We start from the raw sequence: 14,782 nt of genomic DNA, 5'->3' as shown, positions 1-14,782 counted from the left end.
ATGCCTGTATATCTTCTTAAACGATGCACTTAGGTAAATTAAAATTTGCTATTAAAAATATAAATAATTTGAGCCAGAAAATCGTTTTTAAACCAGACATTCCAGGTTCTGGAATTCTAGGTTTTTAGAAGTCCCATACAAGTATTATCCCACTGGAAACGTAACATTAAAATGAGCAAACTTATACTTGTTAAATGTTTGGCGACACAGTAGCAACAACACCTTCTTGATTAATTAACTAGCTGTACGTTTAAATATTTTTAACTTGCAGAAAAATGAAAATTATAAACACCTACTTAGCCCAAAAGTGAGTTAGCTTACAAGAATTTTAGAGGAAAGGCATATTAACGTTATAAATTCAGTATAAAAATAAATTAAATATATATTTTATTCTTCTGATATGGATGGAAATTTATTTGCACTGTAATAGTTCAACCGGAATTATGTACGCTTTACTATAAATCTATAAGTTTCAGAAGCGTAATATACAGTTTATGAATAAGTGTTGGAATATTCTGTGTTAAATGTTTATACAATTTAATAACTATTTTATGTATTCTGTAGTTCTGTTGTAATAATCAGTATTTAGTTTTTATTAAGTGCATGTTTTTGAGTAAGGGTGCATGGAATAGACACACAACAAGGATGTTGTAGTTCCAGACTTAAGCGTGTCGATGCTTTAGCTTTTTTTTGTTTACTTTAACCTAGATTGTAGTTATGAATTGATTTAGTCATTTTCCCGAAGAAGAGATCAGATTGTAGATTTTGAATTTAAGTAGACTGATTTTATTGTATCACTGATCGATGGTAAAAAGTCGGAAATAATCCTGTTTCCTTCAAAAATGTTACTTATAATTCGTGAAGTAACGTTAGGAATAATTCTTAGGGGACATTTAAAAGTGCATTGTATGGCAGACTACTTGAATCTGATAGGATGTTATGTAGGTTTTGTAGATGTAGCTGTATAGTAACATGCCATGTCAAACGTGCATGTGGTTTGGATTTCGAAACAAGCATGATATAAATATGTTTATTGATGTATTTGTAACTAGATAATGTACGACTATGTTGTACGGGAATTTTATAGCCTTTAAGTAATAGACGCAGCGTAAGAAATGACTGCACAGTTGAAAATTAAAAGAAAATAGGGAAACAGCTGAAACATACCCAACAGTACAATATATACAAATTACGTATAGCCATAGAAACAAAAAGATACAGGATTTGTTCAGTCATTTTTCTATAGCTCAGTTTATGTTGAAAATTGTTCTATTTCGAGCACCTCCGGGAAACTCCTCCAGGATACAATATGGCCAGGACCAGGACCAGAACATACAGATGAGTTACTTTTTTTTCCCTTTGAAATCACAGCATCTGCTCCTCGATCTCACACTACAAAAGCAGTTTACACATCCTAGTTTTAGTGACAGAAAACCGGAACAGTTGCATTGACAACATCATTACTAAATTACAACTTTGAAATACGTGTTAATCATTAAATTGAGTTGATTTCTAGATTTATTAAGGTTGTCATAGCTTTGTTTTAATACTGCAAATGTTGTGTTTTAGGCTATTTATAATCCGCTCTATACCCAAAGAATACAGGGAGAATCGTTTTTGTAATACAACACAAACGAAATTGTGACACTTGGTGAAATTGGACCTGTTTTTAAATATTTGATGAAAAATCAATACAAGAAAATATATTTCTTATATATTTTTTACTTACATCAAACCGCCTTCTTTCTAACGTATTTTCATGGAATAAATATTGAAATTTTAGTAAACTTTGCATGCTAAATAATAATATCGGTGATCGACTATATCATGTTACACTGTTTCAATTACATATAAAAAAAGCATTATAGGGTAGTTTATAAAAGAATAATATACTATAACTTTTAACTTTAAGAATTAGTTACTGAATCGTAAACCAGAACTCTCTCCTGTCGAGAGTTTAATAAATAACTTTCTTATTGGACTCCATTATTCCTTTCATAAATTAAAAATTTACGAATTAAATAATTTTATAATATTCTTTTCAGGACAGGACTATAATACCTGCACCTTCTCATCTATTGGGTACATGCTAAAGAAATATTACTAGAATGTGCCTGGTAGACATCTTCTACTGTCTTGGTAGTATTTGTTTACCGAATCGGCTATACCACGTAAAGCTTCAAAGTTTGAGTTCCGAATCGGACGTGCTATTTACTAACAATAGTCTCAATATACACGGGTGCTAGTTATGAATGGAAATTGTGTTATTCTGAGTCAAGCGTGTTTATAACTAAACTATTGAAGTATTTTTATAGTAATATTTTATATTTTATAAATATTATGTTATATTTATATTTTCATATTTTTTTATAAATACGTTGAATGCTTGATTTAAGTATTACAAATAAAATAACTTAATGGATGTAGTTTCTTAATAAAGAGAGATAATGAATTTGGTGAAAGCCTTTACGTCCTGTGCAGATATGATCAAATGCCTCTTTAAGCACAAAATCGACTATATAAATATATATATATATATAAAACAGTTATAGCTTTCATTTCATCAGTCATATACAGGAGTTAATAATTTCAAACAAATCACGGTAAAATATTTAAAAATTAAACGAAATATTATTAAACTTGTCTTTACAATATTATATATATCAAATAAATGCTCATTTTAAATAACTCAAGAAAATAGTATTTTCCGTCCCTAAGTAATTATATAATTGCAGTTTAAATTTACAGTGAACAGTCAAACAGTTTCTATTTAGTTTCAACTCTTTTTAAATTAGTAGAGTTTTTACAATGAGGAAGATCATCTTGATCAACAAATAACTTTCGTATATTTTGTGAGCTAAGAAGAACATGAGATTTATGTTTTCAAATCCTTTCAGTACTATAAGGGTGCAGAAAGAATCAGTTTACAATCAGTTTCGACACATCCACCAAACTATATAATATCCGTTCAAACATATCTCATAAATAGTGTAAAGATACTTGGAGTACTATTTACTTAATTATGTCTTAGAGATATCACTCATAATAATAACATTTAATAGCAGTGCAATATTGAACATGACTTCAATTAAACGAATGCTAGTTGACTTAGGAATAAAATCCATATCTTAATAACATTTAATTGTTTACACTCAATAAAATAATAACTATATGTTACAGATTTGAGTACGAATGTGGTCTGTAATTGTTGATTTAACCAATTAGTTTCTAAAATCATCACCAGAGCTCTGAAGTTAACCTTCACAGACATTCAGAATTAAATTTATTTTCCTCTATTTGTTTCCTGTCATAGTACAAACAATTATTTTTTATTTTTTAACACATCTTTTAGTTATTAAACATTTAGTTTCGGAAACAGTTCAGCTTTATTAAAATTATTTATCTTTAAAACATTCCTTTTTTAAATAAATATAAAACGTAACTGAGAGTAACTTTGTTACTATTATTTAAGAATAAAACAGATAATAATTATTTTAATAAATGATTTTAATCGGAACAGAACTACTCTATAAGTTATTTATTATGTTAAGAATTACTCAATAATTAATACGTACAATGCTGCTAAATTACTTAACAAACAGCATGAATTAGTAAGTCTCTCATAAAGAGGTTGACGCTTAACTTCTAGTCGAAACGGTGTGAGCTTCTTTGGGCCTAACAGGTTGCAGGAACAAAGTTAAATGTCTACCAATGACTTCATGGAAACATAGAAATATTTAATATCAATTGGGAGATTTATATTTTAAGTTAAGAACTTTATTAACCATACAATAGGTGGAAATTGTTTTTTGATAGGTTTAAAAAGCTTAACCGTGTAAGGATCAACAATATTTTTATGTGGCGCTATCTTTTTTACCGTTGACGAAAATAATAAATTATAAATTTGATTATTTTTGTAAACGTAATATTATTGTACAGAACTTAATTGGGATAATTATGTATTCCTGAGAATATTAAATTAAAAGTATTTCAAATTTAAAGATAACTTCACTTAAAAAGAAACTCAACCCAGTTTGTGTACATTAATTTGATTGTATACTATTACAACTCGCCCCAGGCCTCATAGAGGGATTTAGTGATTGGTTAAATTTTAAAATGATGTTTTAAATTTTTGTATTCAGTTTTATCCTTTTTTTTAAATTCGGAAATGAAGTTTCCAAATGTCATGTCGTGTCGCGTATTGTAGAATAATTAGAAATAGTAAAAGATGTCATGTCGTAAAGTTTCCCTGGATATTGCATCCAAACAAAAATAATGTTACACATTTATCAGAGAGGGGGAAACTTATAACAATCTTTATAGTTCAGTTTTATTTACCCATTTGTGCCTCTAAAATTTATGTGTTGGGGTAATCATACAACAAAAGTTTAGCGTTATTAGTAGTTGTGACGTCAGCACTAACGTAAGCTAAAACGTAAGCAGCAGTTTCAGTACAATATTATTTTATATCCTTGGAAACAAAATAGCATTTATTATTGAATGTTTTAAAATAAGTCTAAAGTTTTATGGCGCTGCATTTTTCAAATTTTCAACTCACAGCTAGTCGTGGAAGTAGCACCAGGTACACGATGATTGGCCAGAAGCAGGACCAGGACCAGGACTTACAAGGATGAGTAACTTTAATTTAATTTTAATCATAGTTTTTTACTTGCTATTTCTCGCTATACAAAACAGTTTACATCCTAGTTTTAGCGATTATTAGTAGTTTATATGTAGCGCTAACATAAGTACAAATTAAATATAGTTAATACACTGTATTTTTAAGTATTGTGTAAAAGCTACTAATTCGTGTTAGGTGCTATGTATAATCCTCTTAGTACCCAAAGAGTACAGGGAGAATCAGTTTACAATATTTCGTATTGAATAAACAGCAATAGATATTTGAATTTTTCGCGTAATAAAAAGAAAATATGTATATATTGTTATGAGAGGCATTTTATAATTTGTGTTTTACAACAATCTTTCTAGCGTTGCTAGTAAGCAAAAAATTCGTAATCAGTTCACATTACTCGTTGATGTTTATTTAAGATATAAAAAATGATTATTTTTGGTTTGATTGATATATTTCAAAAATTAAAAACAATACCAAACAGTTGTGACCTAAATTTGTTCTTGAAATCTGTAACTCATTCTATTAGTTACAGAAATCCACGCCAGAGCTCTCTTTCACAGTACAAGATATAATAATGGGCAAATTTAAATTATGCAATATTAGAAATGCATAATTAGATTCTAATACTAAATTTAAATATTAAAATTCCTCTTTTTAAATGATAATAATGAAATTTCAGTTTCATGACGAAATAAAATAAGTCGTTTTGGAGAATAACATACAATCCTCTCCCGAACCCCAAAAAGTTCACATGAACATGTCTCGTATCAAAATAATGCTGTTAGTCTTCTTTGACGTTTGAGAAATCTTCCATTTTGAGTTTGTACCGCAAGGAAAAACTGTCAACGCAGTCCTTTGTCTGGAGATGCTTGAGACTGAAATGCAAGATCGCCCACGTCCGGCCTGATATTAAAGTCATCTTCAAGCTCCACCACGAAAATGTCCCCAGCCACATAGCATTCGTAGTTGCCAACTACCCTACCAAGAACAAGACCTCCATGGTGCCCCAATCTACTTACAGCCCTGACATAGCTATGTGTGATTTTGTTTTGTTCCACCGACTGAAGAGAGAGCTGATGGGAAAGCACTGGGATTCAGTGGGAAACCTCCAAGCTGAAGTTATAAGAGTACTGAGAGGCGTTCCAGTGAAGGAGTTCCAGGGTGCTTCCAAGCGTGGCAGAATTGTCTACGCAGGTTTATTGATGCATGAGGAGACTATTTTGAAGTATTTTACCATTTTTATCAATCGGATGATTAAATGATGTATTTTCCAGATAATGGTCATTATTTTCATTACGCACCCTATATACTCATGTCTCATCAGGTGCACAACTAAAAGCACTATGATGTTGACTGACACGATCCAAAAGCACGGTGGAGCTACTGAATCTTCAATAACGCAGATAAGATGGGAAGGACTGATTCAATACGTATGTTGACTTTAGCTCGAGTTCACCTTCTTCTTAGTGCAGCGTCTAAAATCTGATGCTGTTGCAGACTTCTTAAATCTCGAGTCATGCTCATCGAAAGCAATCCAAAAATATTTTGTTGACGAAAACGAAAAAAAGAAGGAAACCCCCCCGCGTTGGTTTAACACCTAACATTCACAGCGTCACTGAATCATCCTTCTCACCATAGCTGTGTACTGTTTAGAAGATTTGATTTCAAGTAAGATTTGCTTGTGTGGAAGACGGTTGATTTCAGTTGCTGCACATATGAGAAAGGTAAAGTGGAGCTAAACTCAACACTCACATAAATCCTGCTTTTCCAATCATAACTGCGTCACTGCGTTTGATATAAGTGCAGGTCAATAGTACGGATTTAGCAGAGCGAATATTTTTGCTTGTTATTTGCATTTCAACAAACTGTGTACTATCATGTGATATTGTAATGCCACTTTTAAAATCAGAGTAGAAATATATTATAATATATTGTGCTTAATGTTGGAAGTTACTGGCAATATAAGATTCCATTGCACACCTTTGTGGTAGTACCCTCGTTTGCTTACCAGGAATGTTATTTGCGTACTGATAAAAAACCTAGCATGAGGTTTATACATAGGCAAAATGAATTATATTATGGTGCTGTCCAAACATTGAATTAGACTAAGCGTCATAGAAGCCTAATACTATGTAAGCTCACACGATCTCTCTTTTAGGTCACCGTGAATGTTAACATTTCTTTCCTGTACGATTGTTTGTTTATCTGTCCACAGGATAAATCGAAAATGAAACAAGCTATATAGAGTTAAAGTATTGGCATGCAAACTCAGCGATTTCCATTACATAACACGTAACAAATTTGAAGAATAATATAAAATACTTTTGATAATTTCTCATTTCTTACATATAAGGAGTCTGACTTCACACTCCTCTCCTAAAGTTTTAAGCTACCAAGCAATAACGATTGAGCGTTTGAGTGGAGTGTCAATTCCCAATACATTATTTCGTTGCTAGTACTAAAATTATTAAAAAGTAGAGTTTTACATAGACCGGAAAACCGGAGCAGGATCCTGTTCCATTACGGGAAGCATAGCTATGAAATAGAATATTTCTGTCCGGAAAATATACCAGCCTAACAACCAGCGTCCGATAATGCAGTCCATTTTTATCTGGAAGCCAGGCTAATACTATCTTGCGTGTATGTTTACACAGACACCGATTTACCGTAAATGCCGATGGTGGAGAGGCTTGTTTTTCAACATTGATAGTGTCTCCACAGTAGATAGTCATAGCTAACTTTAAATATACAACCGTAGAAACGGTGTATCAATTATCCTCTATGTGATCCACACTTTAACGGAGATAAACGCAGCACTCTGTATTTAGTCTTTGGTACCCTCTCCTCAAACAAAGCAGGGAGACGAGATACTGCAGGTTAAATCTTGGTTATATCCTCACTTCAGAAAATCAGACGGAATGTTTGAAAAAGCTCTAAGCGTGTTTGCTACCAATGTGATCAATCACGAATAATTAATATTGTGCCATGAGCTGGCGGTGTTTCGTGCGATAGTACCTTTGAGGCGTTCACAATTAGCTTCGACTCCCACAATGTATTAACATAAGTATAGCCAGGCTATAAGATTACTTAGATACTGGTCTTCCTCGTATATATTGTACAGAGATAATGAAGAAATTATTGAAAAAAACATTCAGGATTGCAAGGTGACTAAAAAAACGTCTCCATTATCATGATAGTATAAAATATTACATCTATGATCAATACAAGGAAAAAATAACTAGCAATTCTTAAACAGAATTATTCACAAAGTTTATAGACTAAGGCAAAGTTACACACAAGCAGAACGTGGGCTTAGTGGTGCGATTCAAGGCCAATCTTGAGCTGCTACAGTTCTAACGTCGTAAGCAAAATGCCCGAGGCCAACAATCCTTTCCGTGCAACAGTCTGCCCTTGTCGTTAACTATTTATATAAAACATAATCGTCATTATACAGTATTTTTGACAAATTACAAGTATCAAGGCTAAGAACAAACAAGCATAAGTTGGATTAGTGCTGCAATACAATAAGGCCAGTCTTGAGCTGTTACAGTACTAACGTCTTCTGCACAATGACGGAGGCCAGCAGTCCTCTCCGTGCAACAGTCTGCCCTTTTCGTTAACTATTTCTATAAAACTTCATCGTTATTATACAGTATTGATCGCAAAGTACAAGTATATAGGCTAAGAAAAAACAAGCATAAGTTAGATTAGAGCTGCAATACAATAAGGGCAGTCTTGAGCTGCTACAGTACTAACGTCTTCTGCACAATGACGGAGGCCAGCAATCCTCTCCGTGCAATAGTATGCCCTCGTCGTTATTTATTTCTATAAATTTTCACCGTGATTATACAGTATTTTTCACAAAATACAAGTATCAAGGCTAAGAACAAACAACCATACGTTGGATTAGAGCTGCAATACAATAAGGCCAGTCTTGAGCTGTTACGTTACTAACGTCTTCTGCACAATGACGGAGGCCAACAATTCTCTCCGTGCAAAAGTCTGCCCTTGTCGTTAACTATTTCTATAAAACTTCACCGTGATTATACAGTATTGTTCAAAAAGTACAAGTATCATGTCTAAGAAAAACAAGCATAAGTTGGATTAGAGCTGCAATACAATAAGGCCAGTCATGAGCTGTTACGTTACTAACGTCTTCTGCACAATGACGGAGGCCAACAATCCTCTCTGTGCAACAGTCTGCCCTTGTCGTTAACTATTTCTATAAAGCTTCATCGTGATTATACAGTATTGATCGCAAAGTGCAACTATCAAGGCTAAGAAAAAACAAGCATAAGTTGGATTAGAGCTGCAGTACAATAAGGCCAGTCTTGAGCTGTTACGTTACTAACGTCTTCTGCACAATGACGGAGGCCAACAATTCTTTCCGTGTAACAGTCTGCCCTTGTCGTTAACTATTTCTATAAAGCTTCATCGTGATTATACAGTATTGATCGCAAAGTGCAACTATCAAGGCTAAGAAAAAACAAGCATAAGTTAGATTAGAGCTGCAATACAATAAGGGCAGTCTTGAGCTGCTACAGTACTAACGTCTTCTGCACAATGACGGAGGCCAGCAATCCTCTCCGTGCAATAGTATGCCCTCGTCGTTATTTATTTCTATAAATTTTCACCGTGATTATACAGTATTTTTCACAAAATACAAGTATCAAGGCTAAGAACAAACAACCATACGTTGGATTAGAGCTGCAATACAATAAGGCTAGTCTTGAGCTGTTACGTTACTAACGTCTTCTGCACAATGACGGAGGCCAACAATCCTCTCCGTGCAAAAGTCTGCCCTTGTCGTTAACTATTTCTATAAAACTTCACCGTGATTATACAGTATTGTTCAAAAAGTACAAGTATCAAGGCCAAGAAAAACAAGCATAAGTTGGATTAGAGCTGCAATACAATAAGGCCAGTCTTGAGCTACTGTAATACTATTTTGTTGGGCACCGTGGCTTTAGGCCAACACAGCCGAGACTCCGGAGGATGTACTGGCGTCTGACTGCGATTGGTAATAAATTGTTCTAATTGTAAAAGTTTCATCTTGATTATACGTAACAAAGTACATGGAACATGAGAAAATGCACAGAGATACACCATAGGCCTAGAACTATGACATCTCGTGGTCAATCTTGTGCTACTAGTTCACATGAGGGCAATGATACTAAGGATATTTTCTGTTCTCGACTGTTGATTAAACAATTTTTTCCTATTTTTAACAGAGATTCATTACATCATGCACTTATAATTACATGAAACTAATTTTGGTATGTAAATATTTTATAACATTTGAACTTAAATGTTAAATTAATAACAAATTTTAAAAGGCAAAAATTTCAAACAAGAATAATTATTAATTTATTTAAATTTTTTATCGCTTTTATTTCCCTTAAAATTTACGAATTAAGCTAGTGTTACCAGAAAAATATAAATAAAGTAATAATAAGTAGGAGTTACGTAAGATATAAAAAATTGACAATACAATTTAAATAAATAATTAAGTTACATATGTCAAGTTTTATACTATTTTGGATAAAACATACTTTTCAACTGCCTACCGTATGAATATCCGCTATTTACGCAGCCATTTATTTTTCAATGCCGATACGAGGCGATTCTAAATATAATATATACAGTTATATAATATATTATAATAATATTAATCTGCCTCAATTCCCTTCCAAGTAGTTCTATGTTTAAATAAAACAGGAAACCCAGTGTTCATTTTTTAATTGTTGAGATCCTAGAACTCTTTATCATTAACACACTGATTTAATTAAACCTAGAAACAGGAGCCAAACCAAGAATTAAAAACATAACACAATAGTATTTTAACAAATAAATTCCATGTTCAACAATATTCAAATCAGAATATAATACGACGAATATTTTTAAATGTTTACATAGAAATAAAAATGTATATAAGAAGGGAACTATTAGTAAAAATCAAACGATAATTATTTTACGATTTTCCAAAAGTGAGAAGCTAACATCACAAGATATGGATTTATCAGCGCTGGTAAATCAGCAGTGAATATCACCTACGTGTAAATTACGTTATCACACGTAAGCTAACAAAAACCAATCTATCATTACCTATAACCTAACGTAACATACACTAACCGTAGCTGAATAGGTGTAATGCGTTTACCTTGAGGAATGAGGTTTATCCGACAATTACGTAATCGTAAACTAGGTTCCCATTCCCTCTTAAGAATTATAGACTTACAAGTGCTAAAAAATTTTACAAAAAATATACTTCAATTTAGTATCTAATTAGGACTAAGCAATATAAGAATTTTATAGTGCCTCTTCGTAACGTTTAGCTCACTTCTGTTAACAAGTCAATTTTTGCGGGGATATTAAGCTCTCCACCGTATATACTATGGTTTAAATTATGCTATCGCATTATAAAGTACTTAGTCTGTATTAATACTAATAATTTGAATACTTACCATCACTCACATCTCTTTTACCAGGTGGCCCGTCTCCGGATTGCCCATCTGGAAAAGCGAACATATCATTATCCTCAGAAACCGGAATTTTAATATTCTTACAGCGTTTTTTTTCGCAAAATTTAGTTCAGTTCTGTTTATAAGTAAAATTTTAAGAAGATATAAGCCTCTGCACTATTTATATTATAGTATAAGCTATGCTATAATTGTAGAAAGTACTTAGTCTGTAGTAATATTACTAATTTGAGTACCTACCAAAACTCACATCTCTTTTACCAGGTGGCCCGTCTCCGGATTGCCCATCTGGAAAAGCGAACATAATTATCATTATCCTCAGAAACTGAAAATTTAATATTCTTACGGCGTCTTTTCGTAAAATTTAGTTCATTTCTGTTACCAAGACAATTGTTAAGGATATATTTAGCTCTGCACTGTATATATTATTGTTGAAATTACGCTATCATACTATAAAGTACTTAGTTTGTATTAATATTACTAATTTTAATACCTACCAAACCTCACATCTCTTTTACCAGGTGGCCCGTCTCCTGATTGCCCATCTGGAAAAGCGAACATATCATTATCCTCAAAAACTGAAAATTTAATACTCTAACAGCACCTTTCGTAAACTTTTTCTCAGTTCTTTTAACAAGACATTTTTAAGGAGATATTTAGCTCTGCACTGGGTATATTATTGTTTAAATTATGCCATCATATTATAAAGTACTTAGTGTGTATTAATATTACTAATTTGAGTACTTACCAAAACTCACATCTCTTTTACCAGGCGGCCCGTCTCCTAAATGTCCATTTTGGAAGGCGAACATTTCATTATCCTCAGCTGGTAGTTGAGAGGATGGGATAACCTCCATTAGGACCATGCAGAGAGTCACGAATAGCAATACAGACCACATCATGGTTTCACTGCAACAGACAGATCTATGTCGTAAGTAATATAATTGGAGTAAAAGCAGATGAAACAGGTCTGCGGTTGATGAGGCTCACGACTAGCACAATATACCACATCATGGTTTCATTGCGACACAGAGATATCCGTCAATAATTTCAAAATGGGAGAAGTTGGAGCTGGAAAATGCACTGAGCTTGTTAAGGCTCTCATATCACCCCATAAATAACTTTTAAATAATTATGAAAAATCTTTCTTTTGTAATAATAAAGGTGCAATAAGTGGGCCATTTTTTAAAATGTCTTTTAACATTTTTACTATAAACTTAAAAAATATACAAGGAATCAATATGTATAATTTATATTATTCTAACACCAATTATTTTGGTCCAATTTTAAAAGCTGTATTTATGTACGCTTCAGAACTATCTGAAGCTCTGGTGTGCCAATTTAAAAGTTGAATGGCAGCAGATGACCAGTATCATGCAACAAATGCAAGACCTGAAATATTGTTTAATCTAGAAACTACTAATACTAAATTGAAAATAGTCATGTTGTTAGATATTCATGAAACATATTTTTATGTGTGTAACATAACTAAAATTTCACTTTAACTTTTGCATTCACTCAGTTCGAGATATATCGAAAAAATTAAGCTTTTACCTTTTTCTTATTAAGTGATGTTTGAAACACACACACACACACACACACACACACACACACACACACACACACACACACACACACACACACACACATAACATATATATATATATATATATATATATATATATATATATATATATATATATATATAATTTTTAAATTGAGTCTTGTATTTATTCAAACAATATTTGTAAACAACTTAATTATGTGATTAGTTGAAAATTTAGGCATAAAGCTAACAAATCTAATTAATCATATAGTTTAAGGCACTTTAGGCTAACGCCTCAACACTAAAACCATATACTTCCCTTTATAAGCATTTACAGGAATATATTATTCTGTAAGGATGTCCATTTTTAATGTAAGCCCTCCAAAAATAAGTTTCTGGTAAACTAGTAGTTGTAATTAATGTACACCCTGTTTACAGTATCAATTATTAAAAATAAAGTGGTAAGTTAGCTTATATTAACACCCAAAAACAGGGACTGTAGTTGATAATGAACGTCTGATATTCACTGCTTTATATACAAAGATTGCACGTGTTTGTGTAGTTCATAATTATCTATGTCCCATTTACTGCAGTTCATCATCATTTATTCTCTATTTAAATATCTTACTACTAAAAAGCTATTTAAAGAATAATTACTACTAAAATTTGTTCAAGTTCGTTCAGTTTTTTTCAATTGCGATTATGTGATTAATAAGTGAAACATTATTTTAAATGCCCACTTAAAGGTGAAACAGCAAATATATCGTTTCCTATTCTGAAACAGCAATGAGTAATTAATAGAAAGGTTTATTGCTATGAAATGTGCAGTGGTAAGAAAGATACACTCAATTAAAATATAAAGATGCTCATGTAGGCAGAACGCTTACTGTGCTTATTACACCAGTAAACTTTTATTACTAAAACAGGTCTACATATATTTTTAATAGTCAATGCGACATTAAATTTAAAATTTAATATTTTAAAGATGAATAAGTTTTATAATATCTATTAAACGTAATTTTACTGTAAGAACAGTGTCTGAATTATTGTTACTTGTAAAAATATCAGTAAAAAAGTTCACTAAATTTCACACGAAACACGAAATCGAGAAATCCATAGCTAAATAAACCAAACGTATAAGTGAACCTATTCAACCTGAATGCCGAGAATATTACTACAGAATAAAAGCGTGTAAAGCAATTTTCTATTCAGAAAAATGTCTAGTAAACCCTCCTAAACTGGTATAGTTGTCTGGGGGGCGACTAGAGGGACCTGATTAAAACATTTATATAGTCTCAATTTCTCCAAGTAACTTATGTCATTTACCGTTATCTTGGATCTTTACACAGTTCAGTTTCCATTCTGAGCAACTACATATCTATGATGCATATCACATTTGTAATCAGTTAACACCTAATATAACTTGCTGGATCCAAAATTTTTCCTTGCACGCATATCGTATTTGTTAGAATTGCAATTTTTTATGTTTATATATGTATATATATATATATATATATATATATATATATATATATATATATGTAATTTACTATTAGTTAAGATTTAGTTAAGATTTAGATGTCCCTAGCCTCTATAAAGACTGATTCGCATAGAGTACTTATTCTCTCCGTTACCACTCTACTACATATATATATATATATATATATATATATATATATATATATATATATATAATTTCAGTAAGGTTTAAATCCGGTAAACGACCAAAATTATTATAAAGAAAGTAACCGTTACCCGAGGTGTCGCAAACAATTTACTTGGATTTGCACGTGTATCAGCCCTGTTTAGAGTGAATTATAGTTTCGACCCAAACGCTGTGTTTGCCTTGTTGGCACAATCAAGAAAATGTATCAAAAAGTTTATATTTATGGCAACAGTAATTGACTCTTGTCTTAGTATTTGGTCTATTAATTTGTATAAACTGCATCAGTATGATTTATTACATTGAATAATATAAAGTACTTACTACGCATAATTATGAGATTAGAAAATCTTAAAAAAATTCCTCATTTGTTGCCTTGTTTATATATAATGTCTCTAAAACTCATCATCTTTGGAGTTTTTCATGTAAACAGGAAGCTCTCATAAATTTGTAGCGGATAT

General features: G+C 31.9%; 1 protein-coding gene across 12 annotated transcripts; it reads right to left on the bottom strand.

Moving 5' to 3' along the window:
- Positions 1-7,881: 7,881 nt before the first annotated feature.
- LOC124370485 lies at positions 7,882-13,258 on the bottom strand. Of its 12 annotated transcripts, none has more exons than XM_046828769.1 (6): positions 13,142-13,254; positions 11,861-12,021; positions 11,610-11,657; positions 11,353-11,400; positions 11,098-11,145; positions 7,882-8,054 (listed from the first exon to the last, which is right to left on the bottom strand). In XM_046828769.1, exons 2-6 carry the CDS (start codon positions 12,012-12,014, stop codon positions 7,987-7,989), a joined length of 366 nt encoding a protein of 121 aa, XP_046684725.1. In that variant the 5' UTR covers positions 12,015-12,021; positions 13,142-13,254; the 3' UTR covers positions 7,882-7,986. The 12 variants fall into 12 exon arrangements, with proteins under 12 accessions (XP_046684725.1, XP_046684733.1, XP_046684734.1 ...); XM_046828768.1 differs by lacking the exon at positions 7,882-8,054 and adding an exon at positions 8,107-8,259 and having other exon boundaries at positions 13,142-13,256; XM_046828772.1 differs by lacking the exon at positions 7,882-8,054 and adding an exon at positions 8,966-9,048 and having other exon boundaries at positions 13,142-13,256.
- Positions 13,259-14,782: the final 1,524 nt, after the last annotated feature.

Source organism: Homalodisca vitripennis, unplaced genomic scaffold (assembly GCF_021130785.1).
Source record: "Homalodisca vitripennis isolate AUS2020 unplaced genomic scaffold, UT_GWSS_2.1 ScUCBcl_192;HRSCAF=1557, whole genome shotgun sequence".
NCBI classification, from domain to species: Eukaryota; Metazoa; Arthropoda; class Insecta; order Hemiptera; family Cicadellidae; genus Homalodisca; species Homalodisca vitripennis.
Note: the sequence above shows the minus strand (reverse complement) of the source record. Positions and strands in the feature narration are given on the sequence as shown.

What these genes read in the sequence shown, in the direction of transcription:
- LOC124370485 (XM_046828768.1), bottom strand. Translation starts at nt 12,014, where the DNA reads ATGATGTGGTCTGTATTGCTATTCGTGACTCTCTGCATGGTCCTAATG. An exon ending in TAAAAGAGATGTGAGTTTTG is followed by an intron (nt 11,146 to 11,352) that starts GTAGGTACTCAA and finishes TCGCTTTTCCAG; the next exon opens with ATGGGCAATCCGGAGACGGG. An exon ending in TAAAAGAGATGTGAGTGATG is followed by an intron (nt 8,260 to 11,097) that starts GTAAGTATTCAA and finishes GAAGTTTTATAG; the next exon opens with AAATAGTTAACGAAAAGGGC.